The sequence below is a fragment of the Westerdykella ornata genome (genome assembly GCF_010094085.1).
Source record: "Westerdykella ornata strain CBS 379.55 unplaced genomic scaffold EI97scaffold_11, whole genome shotgun sequence".
NCBI lineage: Eukaryota > Fungi > Ascomycota > Dothideomycetes > Pleosporales > Sporormiaceae > Westerdykella > Westerdykella ornata.
The window spans coordinates 600,596-614,010 of NW_022986861.1; the positions used below are offsets into that span (position 1 = coordinate 600,596).

Sequence of the window (13,415 nt, forward strand, 5' to 3'; positions counted from 1 at the left end):
CTAACAACAGCCACAATCACAACAAAATCTGAAAAACTCCACCTTGGGGGATGAACCGTGTCAATGGCTTCCCCAGGATTACTAGCGACGCAGGGTCTGCGGATAGCTGTCGAAGGATGCGGTCACGGCACCTTGCATTCCATATATGCATCCGTCGCCAAGGCGTGCGAGTTGAAGCAGTGGCCAGGCGTGGATTTGCTGATTATCGGGGGAGACTTTCAGGTAAGTGAGATCAAAACATAACCACCCTGAGCTTGGGCTGACGGGCAATCAGGCGGTACGCAGTGCACTTGACCTGAAAGCAGTTGCCATGCCGGAGAAATATTATGATATGCATGACTTCCACGAGTACTACTCTGGAGCTCGTACTGCACCTTATCTTACCATCTTCATTGGTGGCAACCATGAAGCAAGCAACTACATGTGGGAACTGTACTATGGTGGCTGGGTTGCACCCAGAATCTACTACATGGGAGCTGCCAACATTATCCGTTTGGGTCCTCTCCGTATTGCTGGCCTCTCCGGAATATGGAAGGGCTACAATTACAAGAAGCCCCACTACGAGCGGCTTCCATATAACCAGGACGATATCAGGTCGATATACCACGTCCGGGAATTGGACACGCGGAAACTGCTCCAGTTACGATCCCAGGTCGACATAGGACTGAGTCACGACTGGCCACGCGGCATGGAGTGGAAAGGGAACCATCGACAGCTCTTCAGGTTCAAGCCATATTTTGAGCAAGAGGCCAAGGATGGGACGTTGGGAAGTGTTGCTGCAACTGCAGTCCTCGAGAGATTACGCCCGCGGTACTGGTTTAGTGCTCACATGCATGCCAGATATTCGGCTGTCTGGGAACACCAGACCACGGAGAAGGCTGCATCGTCTGCCCCTCAGGAGGAGTCTGAACCTCCAACAGCGAGCAATTCCGAAGAGATCCATCTGGGCTCAATGGATGATGCCCCCGGAGCCTCACTCAAGAATGAGGCCGAGATTGACCTAGACCTAGATGACGAAACGCTATCAGAACCCCAGCCTTCAAATGCCGCTTCTAATCCTTCTAATAAGAATGATGCCGAGATAGACCTCGATATGAGCGAGGACGATGCACCCGCAGCGACCGGAACCTCTGCAGCGACTGTCCAGACTAGCACGGAAAAGAAGAATGAGGTTCCTGATGAGATAAGAAGGCTTCTCCCAGAATCTTTCGCACCACGGACAAGTGGTGAAAATGTGCAGAGACTACCGTTCCCAACAGAAATCACGAATACAACGACTCACTTCCTAGCGCTTGACAAATGCTTGCCCAACAGACACTTTCTCCAACTGCTGGAAATACCTCCCAGCGAACCCTGCGACATCAAGCGGCCACTCCATCTTGAGTATGACAAGGAGTGGCTTGCGATCACGCGAGTGTTTGCAAAGGACCTGCAAGTGGGCGATCTGCAAGCACAGGTTCCTTCGGATAAGGGAGACGCGTATTACCGACCATTGATTGAGCAAGAGATGGAATGGGTGGAGGAGAACATAGTCAAAAAAGGCAAGATGAAGATACCCGAGGACTTTGAGTGCACTGCACCGGTCTATGATGCCAGCATGGGCATTCGCGTTGATGGCCAGCCGCAAGAGTACACGAACCCGCACACTCGGGGATTCTGCACACTGCTGCAAATCGACAATCCTTTTGATGCGACAGACGAAGAGCGTGCGCAGAGAATGCAGCGAGGCCCAAGACCTGAGTCGGGTAGTTCAGCACGAGGGGGTCCGGGACGAGGCGGACGCGGAGGGTCGCACAGGGGAAACAGAGGTGGGCGTGGACGTGGACGTGGAGGACGCGGCCGTGGGCGTTGGTGATGACAGGACCGGCCATGGACGTGATCCGCGGATGACGAAGTACACAGTACTGCGCCTATTTCACCTACTTGGGTGCGAGTAAGCTGTGGGAATGATACAGGCCCTCGAAGGATGCTATTGGCGGGGAAGCTGTCCGGGAAAAGATATCTGTCTACTGTGTACTCCGTACTTGGGATGCATGGCAGGCGCACAATGATGTCGTTACACAGGAATTGGGCCTCGCCAATACACCATGACAGGAAAGAGCCAATCATGCGGTCGCGGCGCGGCTGTGCTGAAGTCAGACGGGACGGCCAGAAGAGTGACACTGTGACATGGGAGGATGACGGACAGATGAATTGGGCGCAAACTACGTCATTGGCCGGAGCGTCAGTCCGTTCCAGTACGGCACGTGAACGAAGAACACGACCTGCACTGCGCAGTGCGCCAGCATGCGGACACGCTGGAAGGATTTGAAGTCTTTGCAGATGGACACGCAGTCGCTCTGCTTGCATTTACTATACAAGTAGTACTGTGTACATTTCAAGTATGGAGCGGGGTTGACCTACTGCCGATCCTCTATGGGCTCGACGACTGCGGCAGCCCTCGGCGAAGAATGCCCAGCCTCACCCTCACCCTCACCAAGTTCTTTCGGATCGATGGCTATTGTTAGTCAGCTGCGCGAACAGCCAATACGCTCTCCAGGGCTTCCAACTTCCTTTTGCACATGACTGTCACTCCACGCGGTCAGATGTAATGGAAAGAGCTACAGTAGCTATAGGAATTCTCTCGGGCTGTGTCCGCGGCGGGCAATACTGTGTACTAATGATTGATTAACTCAATAAGTTTATTAAACAGTACTATCCAAGGATGCTCTCCACCAACAGCCAGGACCGGGTTCCCTGCACACAACGCCTTGCCGTTGTTCGTTCTCGAATGGTCGCGATCGGCACGCGCTGGACCCTGGAGTATCTGGACCCTGACCCCGCCGCAAGAATGACAGAGTCCGCGTGCTCCTTTTTGGGCGCCCCTTCGCCATGGGCCTTTATAATCCGCCTCTTGTTCCCCCCTGCGCCGTGGCCTCTACTATTCCCCATAAACTTCTCCTATCCTTATGTTCCCTACACCGCCCGTTTTCATTCGCTCCCCACTTCGCATTCGGCTGTTCCTCTACGGGTAGCTCCATCTCGCCCTCCAAGTCCAGAACTTAAATCCGATTCAGGTGATCGCCACACGACCGGTACTTTCACCCCTCCACAGATAGTTGGACACGTACAAATAGTCCAACTTTCCCTTCTGTTGAGGAGTGGCATCTGGCTCGGGATACTCTTCAGCGGCTGCAACGACTGTGTGTAGGGTTATCGACTACAACACAATACAACTGTCGCTTACCTTCGGCTGAGGATCATACAACCCAGGTCCCAACACACCATGGCCACGTCCAAGTTCACCGAGATCTTCGAACCTTCTCAGGCACCGACTTATACGCATCCGCACCTCAACGTCTCGCTGGAGGATATCCTGGCCGAGGAGTCGCACAGGCGGTCGTCGTCGCAAAGTTCGAATAGTCCTCCGGAGAGCTCGTCAGCACGGCCGACGTCCAAGGGTGACTCGAGCATCAAGAGAAGGTTCACGTTCCATAGGAAAAGCCGCCATGGGTCCTAAGGGATTTCTCTGCATTCCTGATTGAGCGCCTTTACTACCCTTGTGTGATTTCTTTGGGATCTCGCTGGACCTGGTCTCTCGGATGCTGACTGCCACGCATCGTGGGCATGCACCGCTGATGCCCCTATACTGGACTCCCGAGTGCTGACGTCTCATCCATCGGGCGTCTCCCGGCCACAGTTCCATGAAACATCCCCGCCGACGACCGAAGGAAATGCGCTTTCCCTGCACACGACCACAGTTGACGGTCACGTGGTGGCCACGCCGCACTCTGGACCTTTGTCTCGGGCGTTGTTCCAGCGCTCCACTATCCATATACGAATTTCCCACGCAATACGGCGCTCGTCGTGGTTCTCGAACTCTCGTCAAGCTTATCAAGCTCTTCCGCGGAGTCGCGTGGCGACCCCGTCACGCGGCCTCCAGGCTCCAAGAATCCGCAAGATGTTGTGTCCACGAGTCCCATGGCCGCGGTACCCCTACCGAGGACAGCATGGCAAGAGACGAGGCGGAATGCGTTACGCTAATGGTTGGGTTGAATTACACTCGGTTAGGGATTTGTGGTGACGAGCATGCCATTCTCCTCTAATCTCTACCTTTTGCATGGTAGCCACGACATAAATTTCTGATACCCCCTCCCTTTCTTTGCATGAAAGACATGATATAGATGCATATAATATCGATTCGAAAACTATATATCTGCCCTTACCTTACCTATTTTGATCAAGCGCATCCGCCTGCTGCTCGCATTATGGGAGATGCGCGTGAGATAGGCGACACACAGGGAAGAAAGCAATAAGTCTCGCACGCGAGATCGACAGCATAGATGCTGGCACAACATCTTCCTCGCACGCATGCACCACGGAGCAACATATATCATGTCATGCGTCCGCGGCATCCAAATGATATTTCCATTTCCCTATATACGCCCTCGCCAAAACAACCCATGGTATCCGCACTCATTCAAGCCACATGTCGTCCTTCCCTCCCGTCCCACGTCGTAGTTGTGCCGTCCTCCCTCCCTCCCCTCATATTCCCCACGTGTCGACGTCCGTTGCCCGTTGTCCGTTGCCCGTCCCTCACATCGCTATCATAGGAAACATAGGTTGTATTACGATCGTGCAGTCGTAGTCGTAGTTCGTGGCAGCATCCCTATTTCTTCCCGGACTTCTTGATCCCCTGGGTTCCCGTGTTGAGCGGGCCCTTGCCTTTTGCCTTTGCGGCCAGGGCTTCGCGTGCTTTCTTGTCTGGGCGAAGAATTTACTTTAGTATCTCGACTGGTGGCAAGGGGGGGGTGGTGGCGGAGAGGAAGACGAAGATGAAGGGGAATGACGACGTACCGGCCTGCTGCTTAGCCTTGAAGGCGAGGTCGTCCTCGTCGAGTTCCTTTGCGGCTTTCTTCTTCTGCTTGTTGTGGATCGGGTTGGTACCCGCTGGGTAGGTGGGTTAGCTCTTGTTATTTTATTTTCTTTCCTTCTTTTTTTCTTCAAGGTGTTTTCTTGCAGGAAGGATTGCGCGTTTGTGATACTTAGGGATTGTGACGGCGAGGGGTGTTTTTCGGGGAGGGGACTGAGAAGAAGGGTTGTGGAGGGGAGTGGGAGAGGGGGGACCTACCTCCTTGTCCGGAGGGCATGGCTGCTGCTGTTGGGGATGGGTGGTATACGGGTTTTTGAAGGAAGTGCTTTTGTCTGCGGGAGTTGTACAGTCTACTTGAGGGTTTTGCTTTCTCGGCGTGAGATTGGTTTTGATCGGAGGGGACGAGGGGATTTGGCGGGCGCTTAACTCGGGCTGGGTTGGGCGGTGAGTGGGCTGGACTGAAGTGTGGCGCGTGGTGGGGTGGGGCAGAGGGAGTGGCGGGTGTGTGGCGCAGGAGGGGTTGCGATTGAATTGATGGGATGAGATGAGATGAAAAGATGAGAATTTGTGTTCAAAGAATGTATAGAATCTTAATCGCCGATGACTGCTAGGTAGTAGACATCATATGCCTAGCTGGTTTCCAGTGTTGAGGATCACAGAGCAACTCCAGCTCCATCCTTGTTTCGCATCAAATGTGGGAACTCATATGAGGAGGAAACGAGGAGATATAGAAAGTTATCTCGGAAACGTGCTCAACGACAACATCTTCGCTTTTGGAGCTTCTTATGGCCTCGGAGTACTACAGTCTGATGGTTTTCCTGTGATGGAATGTAAGGCTGCTAAGGGTGGTCATTCAATCTTCTTTTTTCTCTATAGGAAAGAAACGGATCATCGGCCTTAACTCATGTCGGGCACATTTCCGATCGGAACTATTGTATGCGTCTCTTCTTCCAAATCCCACAGAAAGATCCCGTTTATAACCCACCCCACTATAGCAAGCCATCCTGGCACTCCTATTCTTACCAGATAACCAGGGTATTCAGAGCGAAGCTTTTTCAAGTTGACAAGTCAGGGCCAAACTCTCCCCGGACGATCAACTCGATAGCCGATGACGTGCTTGCGCTAAAATCGATGTTCCTGGTTTCGGACTTTTTATTCCATAGTCACGCAATTCGCTTCCCCCACGATCTGGATAACTTTAAATCATTTATTCGAGCCCTTTTCTCTTCTGGCCTCGTCTCGGCTCTACCTTGTCTACTTCCTTCTTCCTAGCCTTTCGAAATCCCTTCATTAACCTTCCGTCCTACCTTCACTGTCACCAAAAAGCACCTCTCATCCATCTCCAGCAGCAAATAGCAAACATGGCAACGTAACTCACACCCCTCTTTCCCCCTCCCACGTTTCCAATTCACTCACCTCTCACAACAGCAACATAACATGGCACCCCTCGCTCACCCGCGCCGAGCGCACCACATACCGCCAACAACGCGGCCTCACCATCTGGTTCACGGGCCTCTCCGCCTCGGGCAAATCCACCATCGCGACCGCCCTCGAGCAACACCTCCTGCACCTGGGCCTCTCCGCCTACCGCCTCGACGGCGACAACGTCCGCTTCGGCCTGAACAAAGACCTGGGGTTCAGCGAGAAGGACCGCAACGAGAACATCCGGCGCATCGCCGAGGTCGCGAAACTCTTCGCCGACAGCTGCACCATCGCCATTACGAGTTTCATCAGCCCGTACAGGAAGGACCGGCTCGTGGCGCGGGAGCTGCACGCGGCCGTGAACCCGGCGCACCCGGACGACGAGCCGCTGCCCTTCATCGAGGTGTTTGTCGATATCCCGCTCGAGGTGGCGGAGCAGCGGGATCCGAAGGGCTTGTATAAGAAGGCGAGGGAGGGCAAGATTCCGGAGTTCACGGGCATCAGCGCGCCGTATGAGGCGCCCGAGAATGCAGAGATTGTGATTCGGAGTCATGAGGAGAGTGTCGAGGACGCCGTGAGGCGCATCGTCGAGTACCTGGATTCGAGGGGGCTGTTGGGGGTGGGGAAGGCGGAGGGGAAGGTGGGAAATTAAGGGGGTTGAGGGAGGATGGGATTGGATTGCACGGATTGTAGGCAATGGATTGATGGAGAATCGAACGGATTGAAGGATTGGACTGATACCACTTTGATGGCTGATAAGGCACGTACACGGTATCCCGCATTATCGGCAACCCATTTAAAAAGTCTCCGGAAGATCCTCAATCCATCTATCAACTGGAGATATGTAGCTTTGGCAGGATGACCAGATGAACCTAGATGGGATAAGTATATACACAAACATCCAAGAGCGAACCATATCGTAACAGAACACTCTCACCCCATAACCACCGATGCTTTAGATGAACACCGCAAGACTCCTCGAATCGAGCCTCGTCCATCATTGCTGCAAACATCTGAGACCATTGCACATAAAGGCGGCAGAGGCACGTCAATTGCAAGCTCCGAGCGTAGTATACACTTTCAATTTGCCGCAGATCTATCGTTCCCATCATGCTCGTGGCATGTTCACGGTTTGCCCTAGCAGTCCGTCAAACACAATGCAAATTGCCCGCCTGAAGGGGAGAGGGGAAAGAGTATGGTTGGTGCGTTATACTCGCAGTAGGAACCAGAAGGCCGTCGGTCCATCATACACCTACGCAGCCAACCCGCTACATCTCCGTCTGCAAATCACAATTCAACGTCTCTCTCCATGGGCATTTCCACCCCAAAGGGCCGGCCCATAACGAATACAAACCACCCCATAACCCCTATCACCCCCATACTCCAAGTCCCTTCCCCAGCCCTTTCCCCGCGCCCTGCCAACCAACCAACCCACCCCCTTCCCGCGATTCGCCCAACCCCACAAAATATTCACTCATCGACATTCGAAGCCGGGAATCAAGTCCACCATCGGCTTCACCTCCACCACCACCACCTCCTCCTCCTCCTCCCCCCCTCTCCCAATCATATCCCCTTCATGCTCCCGAAAATCGGCCGCATTTCCACCCAGTCCTTGTGCTCAATTCCAACTCCATTCATTCAGTCAACCCCAATCGACAATTCAACTCGATCCCATCATCGATCCGCCGCGCAGATCACACACCCGTGCCTACGGTCTACTATAGTAGATCTGCACAAATCTACTTACCCGTACTTGTACCTAGCATACCCCCCTCTCAGCTGAAGCGTCAAGCGCCACCGACGAGTTGACCCCTCCAGGCTCGGGCCGTCCATCTTCTTTCCGCGCCTCATCCGGGTACCCGGTTTCCCGTTTTCCTTGCGGCGCCACCCGAATGGGACAGCCAGTCTGTCAAGGGAAAAAAGAAAAAGCAACGAAGCGGAAAGTTCCGTAAAGGAGAAGGAAGTTGACACGGGAAATGTAAGACAAAAAGAAGGACATAGATCACAAAAAGATCCAACACGGTGCAAAAAAGAGTATGAACCCCTAGAAGAGAGGGGAAGAAGGAAAAAAAATATGAGCGAAAAGGCGAAAAGGCCTCATGTTTCGTCCTCTTTCTACTCTAACTAGGCTGCTCTGTACATCGAGATAGGCGTTGCCTACAAAACTACTTGAATCTGATGTTCAAATCGGAGAGGCAAGACAAGGCCATCCTTCGCAGAAGTACAGCACGATCAAGAGGAGCATCAAAAGGTGGCATATGTGCAAGAAAAAATACGCAATTAGGCGGCGACAGCCAAGAGCTTCCTCACACCAGCCTAAAGCTTCTTGATTCATCGTTGGCCTCTTCTGCTTCCCAGTCCTTGAACATCCCCCATCACCGAGAGCACATGCTCCTCGTGTGATATCGTCCATCGCTCAGCCCCGATGGCGACGCAGGTACAAGCCCTCCACTATGCACCATTACGGTACTCCAACTTCCACGTCCCGTGCGGACCAACAATGCAACGCGGCGCCCAAAACGCAAAAACGTGACGCAAAAAGAGAACGTGCAAGCCGACAAAGGAAAACGCTGAAACCGTGAAACCCGTACCAAATGAAAGCCATCGACAAGGGAGTATTAGGATTAGTAGTACCGCTAGCTTCAGGGAAGCCAGCTCATGATGTAGTCGTATATCCAAACCCCAGGCTATGCTTCCGCGATATATCACCCCAGGAAATAAGCAAGAGAGACACTGACCGAAGGTCCCTTTTTATTTGTCCCGATAACTGTGGCTGCGTGGAAAGATGGAAGAATGACAAGAATGGAGGCGCTTAAGACAGTATAGACGTGCAAGCGAGATACGCTCGGGTATATTCCACGAAAATCCAAAGAAATCAAATACGATAAGACACTCGAAGGATGGAAGCGTCGCTTGTCGACAGCCATCGCAGAGATGTCGGCTCCCATCTGAGCAATACAATGCGCATCCAATTTTGCCAATGCTGGAAGGGTCGCTCACTTGAAGTCGCTAGGGCCATGATTCGCGAAAACATAACTCTTTTGTTGTGGCTCGGTGGTGACCCGTCGTAAGGGTTCTGAGACTGGCACTTGCTGTGGTGCGTACTCATGCACAAAAAGGTCTGACACAGTGGCTTGCGGCGCGAAGGGCACGTTGTGGGTGTAGCTGTCCAGCGATAGCTCTCCCAGGTTCTGATTGTACATGTCTCCAAGGGACACCGGAAACTGCAGGTACGGGTCGCTTAGTTGGGACGGAGTGGTAATTGGCAAGGACGGCCTTCTCAAATGTGAAGGTTTGGGCTGGGCGATGGTGAGGTCAGAAGTCGAGTGGAAAGCGTTTCTCATCATTGGCGGCGGGTGAGGCGCAAACGCAACTTGGGGAAACGCCTGTTGGGTCGCAGGCGCGGACTGCGGCGGCGTGTCACGATAATGACTCCCCGGGACCACGCGAGCCTCCGTTGACGGAGAAGAGCCAGCGGTTACGAAGTTGCCCGTCAAAGGAGGCTCCATGGAGTACCTTGCATTGAAGCTCTCCGGACTGCTGTGGTCGGGCAAACCGTGGTTTCCTAGACCGCTGTTTGCTTGCCAATAGGAAAGCTGGCCCATCTCGTTCGGAGTCAGAGGTGTGGGAGGTGCTAAACTTCCGCCTTGTGCTAGTGTGGCCGTGCTGGTCGAGGAGAAAGTCCTGGCAAATTTTGGAGAAGCAGCGGCTTCGGCGAAGCTCATAGCCATCGGTGAACGTTGTGCCGAGCCAGGATTCGGCTTCTGAATTCGACCAGCGGCGGTGGACAGCCCAGATGTGGAAGACCTGATCCTTCGCAGGGTTTGCTCATTGTTTCCTCCCGGGGAAGACATGCCACTTGTAAATGAAGCGCTCCTTAGCGTGTTGGAATTCAATGCCGTTGGTCGCTTTTGACGCCTAGCGGCTATGCTCAGAGGCTGACTAGGCTGCGTGAAGCCCTCGGGAGTACGATTGTTCTGTATATGAATCGCTTCGATATTGGATGCTAGATTGGTGGTGGATGAGTTTCGCCGTGAGTACGCGTCGTCCGCAAAGACAGGTAATGCATCGCCGTCCACTTGGTTTATGCTTTGCTTTCGATCTTCACTTTGGTCTGGAGGAGACATTTGGCCCGGGATCGAGGCATTGGTCTGTTGATACATTTCCCGTTGACTGAAGGCTGGGTTGTGACCGGGTTGAACCCAGAAAGGTATCGTTTCATCAGGTGTGGGGCCTTGAGGAATGATGAAGCCGGACGGATCGAAGGCGTCCTCGCCCTCACTGCCATGCGGTATCTCTGACAGCGGTTTCTGATCGTCGGTCCAATTAGAGAAGACTGATGCAACTGAGTTCACGGATGAAGCAGTCGGGCCGGTTGATGAATTTGTGGTCGTGGTAGACGACACACCTGTGAAGGGTGAATGTTCAGATGACGTCGAACCCGTGCCGTTCTGCACATCAACAGATCCAGATGGATCGGGTACTATGACGGGGCCGTAGTTCAAGTCGGTCAGGCCTCCGTTAAATGATTCAATCGTTGGCACGGAATGGCTCGGTAGAGAGGTTGGCAGGGACAAGGCGAGGTCACCCGGGTACACTTGCGTAACACTTCCGGGATACATGAAGTTGGGATCTTGCTGGGGGATGGAAACGGACTGCTGGTGCATATATCCGGCAGCACCTGCAGTTGCGGCCATGATGGATTCCATGACAGCATTTGGCGCATACGGGGTAGTGCGGTCGGTCTCAGGAATGGAGCGCAGACCATGCATGTCAAAACGCGGCTGATGGATGGGAAGTTGCATTGTCAGGTCAAAGTTTTGTCCGTTCAGGTTCTGCAGTGGTAAGCCATTCAGCGGACCATCATTGTTCGGTGGATAGAGATCCTGGCTTCTCGGCTGCTGTTGCGGCGGCGGCGGGTTTGTTTCCACGTTGGTTGAAGCAGGTAAAGAATTTGCGTCGGCTACTGCGGGTGTTCCGTAGATGCCCATCTGCATATTGTATTGGTTTTGCTGCTTCTTCAGGTCCTGCTTTACCTTTGCCCTGCGGTTCTGAAACCAGTTCTGTGCGACAATTAGCGTTCGAAGAGAATTGGGACACGGCGGTTTCAGCAACACTCACGTTGATCTTGTCTACTGGTACATTGAGACTCTCAGCAAAACCCTTCTTCACGCTAGTGGTGGGCTTGGATTGCTGCTGAAAGTGTGCTTCGAGAATGTCGTGTTGCTCCTTGGTAAGGCGGGGTTTGACGTCGGGACCATTGGGGCCTGGCCTAGGAACGGTAGCCATCAGGGGTTTCGCAACGCGCTCTGCCTGCTGTGCCGAAGAGTTCTCGGTCGTGCTCGAAAACGAGGGTATCTTGACACCGAAGGAACGCATCTTCGGCGCGCTGCTCGGTCGCAGCGCGATCGGAGCAATAGCAGTGCACCGTAACGGCACAGGAACAGCAAAGGTGATGTTTCTCGGGGGTTAGGCCGTACGCTGGAGAGCTCAACGGCGGGACAGTGGGAAGCGCGGGTAGCAAGGCGTTGATTCTGCCGATCAATGACGGCACGGCTATTTTTCTTCGAAACGAGTGAGGTCCCTGGGGAGGAGTGGAAATAACGAACGGTCAACACATGGCAGTGTGCAACGTTGAAGCAACAAGTCTAAGAGAGTGTTAGGGCGTGAAGCGGGAGAAGGCGGCTGGGAAAGCAGGAACGGAGTGCGAGGAAGCGAGCGTGATGGTGGAGCGACGCAGCGAGGCGCGGGATGAGGACAAGATCAGGAGAAGGAGCCGTCACCGAGCGCGGCGAAGACCTCTCTGAAGAAGGCCCGGGCCTGCTCACACCTGCGACGGCGGTCCCGCGGCATGCGGCTGGCGGCCTTGGAGCAGTGTGTGCCCCCAAGTCCTCTCACCCCCAGCGCAGCCCCAGCACACCACCACGGTCGACCCGCGCCGAACGAAAGGCAGTGTGGTCCGCGCCACCGCAACTGCCTGTCCGTTGTCCGCTGCCGTCCCAAAAAAAGCCTTGTGCTCTGCGCATCCTGGATCCCTCCACGTCCCCCTCCCTCCCCAAACTCCAGAATCCCAGAATTCCAGTAGTGGAGTGGTGTGTCGCAGCGAGACCGTGGTGAGCGTGTACACAGTAGTAACTTTCCCCGCTCTGAGAGATGGCGCCCTGTTGCGGCAAACGGGCGCCGCATTCGACAGCTTCGAGACCCTGTGCAGAACTTCCAGGCCCAACGAGGCTGGCTGTGGTGGGCAGCGAGCTGTTGGCGCAGGCGTCGGCGACGAGGCCCTCGGGAAGCAGGGGAAAGGCAGCCGCTGCATCGCCCATTGGGCCACGGTGGGAAGCCAGCGGCTGATCTGCTCCAGTCAGTGCGGGAGGAGAACGACCAGTGCCCAGTTGTTCTTTGTTACGCGAGCCTCTCAGATCGCGGTGCGCCGTGACCGCTGCGGAGGAGCACACGAATCCAAGTGATGTGCGGCGAGGATTGCACCGTGAGGGTGACGATATGGGAAGAAACGAGAGGCTTGAGCATTCGTCGGAGAATCTCATCGGTGGTGGGCGGCGAGAGAGCGGTCCGTGAGGATGCAGAACGCAGATCGTAGTCCGTCCGTTTTTTGCTTGATCAACGCAACGCCTGCTAGTTGTGAGACGCGCGCAGCCAAACAAGAAGGTTGCGGGCGCTACTACTCCGTAGGCTAGCACACACCTGGGCGGCAATCCCCAACTCACTGCACTCCGTGGTCGGCAACACGTCAAGCGCTGTGCTCTTGTCTGCCCCAATGCCTGGCTCTCATTGCACACAATGGGAAGTCCCTTTCGACCTCTGGCGCCGCACATCTCGATCAGGACTTGTAGTGACGACAGCTTCGTGCAACGTCCTGCCCGCCAGGTCTGCACAATCAAGGGGGTTTACGACGCCATCGACTCTGGCTCTCGGAAATCGGCGACCGGAGCTGGTGCGGTCTGCATCGTACCTTGCAGACGGCACATCGATCTCTCAGCCATGGTGTCACTCGAGAGCATGTTCTGGTCATACTAAGTCCTCGTCTCTGTCACGTTGATCGGGTCTCGCTGCTGTGCTGCGACTTGCCGTGATCGCCGTTCACGAAGGCCATATCCAGGCATTGCTCCAAGCTGGAGGGCATCGG

The 13,415-nt window shown here is 54.4% G+C and overlaps 5 protein-coding genes across 5 annotated transcripts; 3 read left to right on the forward strand and 2 right to left on the reverse strand.

Annotated features, from left to right (window-relative positions):
• Positions 1-63: 63 nt before the first annotated feature.
• On the forward strand, positions 64-1,855 carry EI97DRAFT_377766 (lariat debranching enzyme; the record flags this gene model as incomplete). The annotated part of the gene is made up of 2 exons (XM_033795628.1): positions 64-222; positions 275-1,855. The coding sequence occupies 2 exons, from the start codon at positions 64-66 to the stop codon at positions 1,853-1,855; spliced, it is 1,740 nt and encodes a 579-aa protein (XP_033653787.1).
• Positions 1,856-4,648: 2,793 nt separating this feature from the next.
• EI97DRAFT_458734 (translation machinery associated TMA7) lies at positions 4,649-5,129 on the reverse strand (the record flags this gene model as incomplete). The annotated part of the gene is made up of 3 exons (XM_033800936.1): positions 4,649-4,743; positions 4,837-4,929; positions 5,111-5,129. The coding sequence occupies 3 exons, from the start codon at positions 5,127-5,129 to the stop codon at positions 4,649-4,651; spliced, it is 207 nt and encodes a 68-aa protein (XP_033653788.1).
• Positions 5,130-5,744: 615 nt separating this feature from the next.
• On the forward strand, positions 5,745-7,211 carry EI97DRAFT_433654 (adenylyl sulfate kinase). Its single transcript, XM_033798435.1, has 3 exons — positions 5,745-5,786; positions 5,887-6,221; positions 6,281-7,211. Exons 2-3 carry the CDS (start codon positions 6,214-6,216, stop codon positions 6,924-6,926), a joined length of 654 nt encoding a protein of 217 aa, XP_033653789.1. The 5' UTR covers positions 5,745-5,786; positions 5,887-6,213; the 3' UTR covers positions 6,927-7,211.
• A 1,566-nt stretch (positions 7,212-8,777) lies between these two features.
• Positions 8,778-9,180, forward strand: EI97DRAFT_53485 (uncharacterized protein). Its single transcript, XM_033802891.1, has one exon. It carries the CDS (start codon positions 8,869-8,871, stop codon positions 9,088-9,090), a length of 222 nt encoding a protein of 73 aa, XP_033653790.1. The 5' UTR covers positions 8,778-8,868; the 3' UTR covers positions 9,091-9,180.
• On the reverse strand, positions 9,181-11,910 carry EI97DRAFT_53490 (uncharacterized protein). The gene is made up of 2 exons (XM_033802892.1): positions 11,396-11,910; positions 9,181-11,337 (listed from the first exon to the last, which is right to left on the reverse strand). Exons 1-2 carry the CDS (start codon positions 11,651-11,653, stop codon positions 9,271-9,273), a joined length of 2,325 nt encoding a protein of 774 aa, XP_033653791.1. The 5' UTR covers positions 11,654-11,910; the 3' UTR covers positions 9,181-9,270.
• Between the last annotated feature and the right edge of the window lie 1,505 nt (positions 11,911-13,415).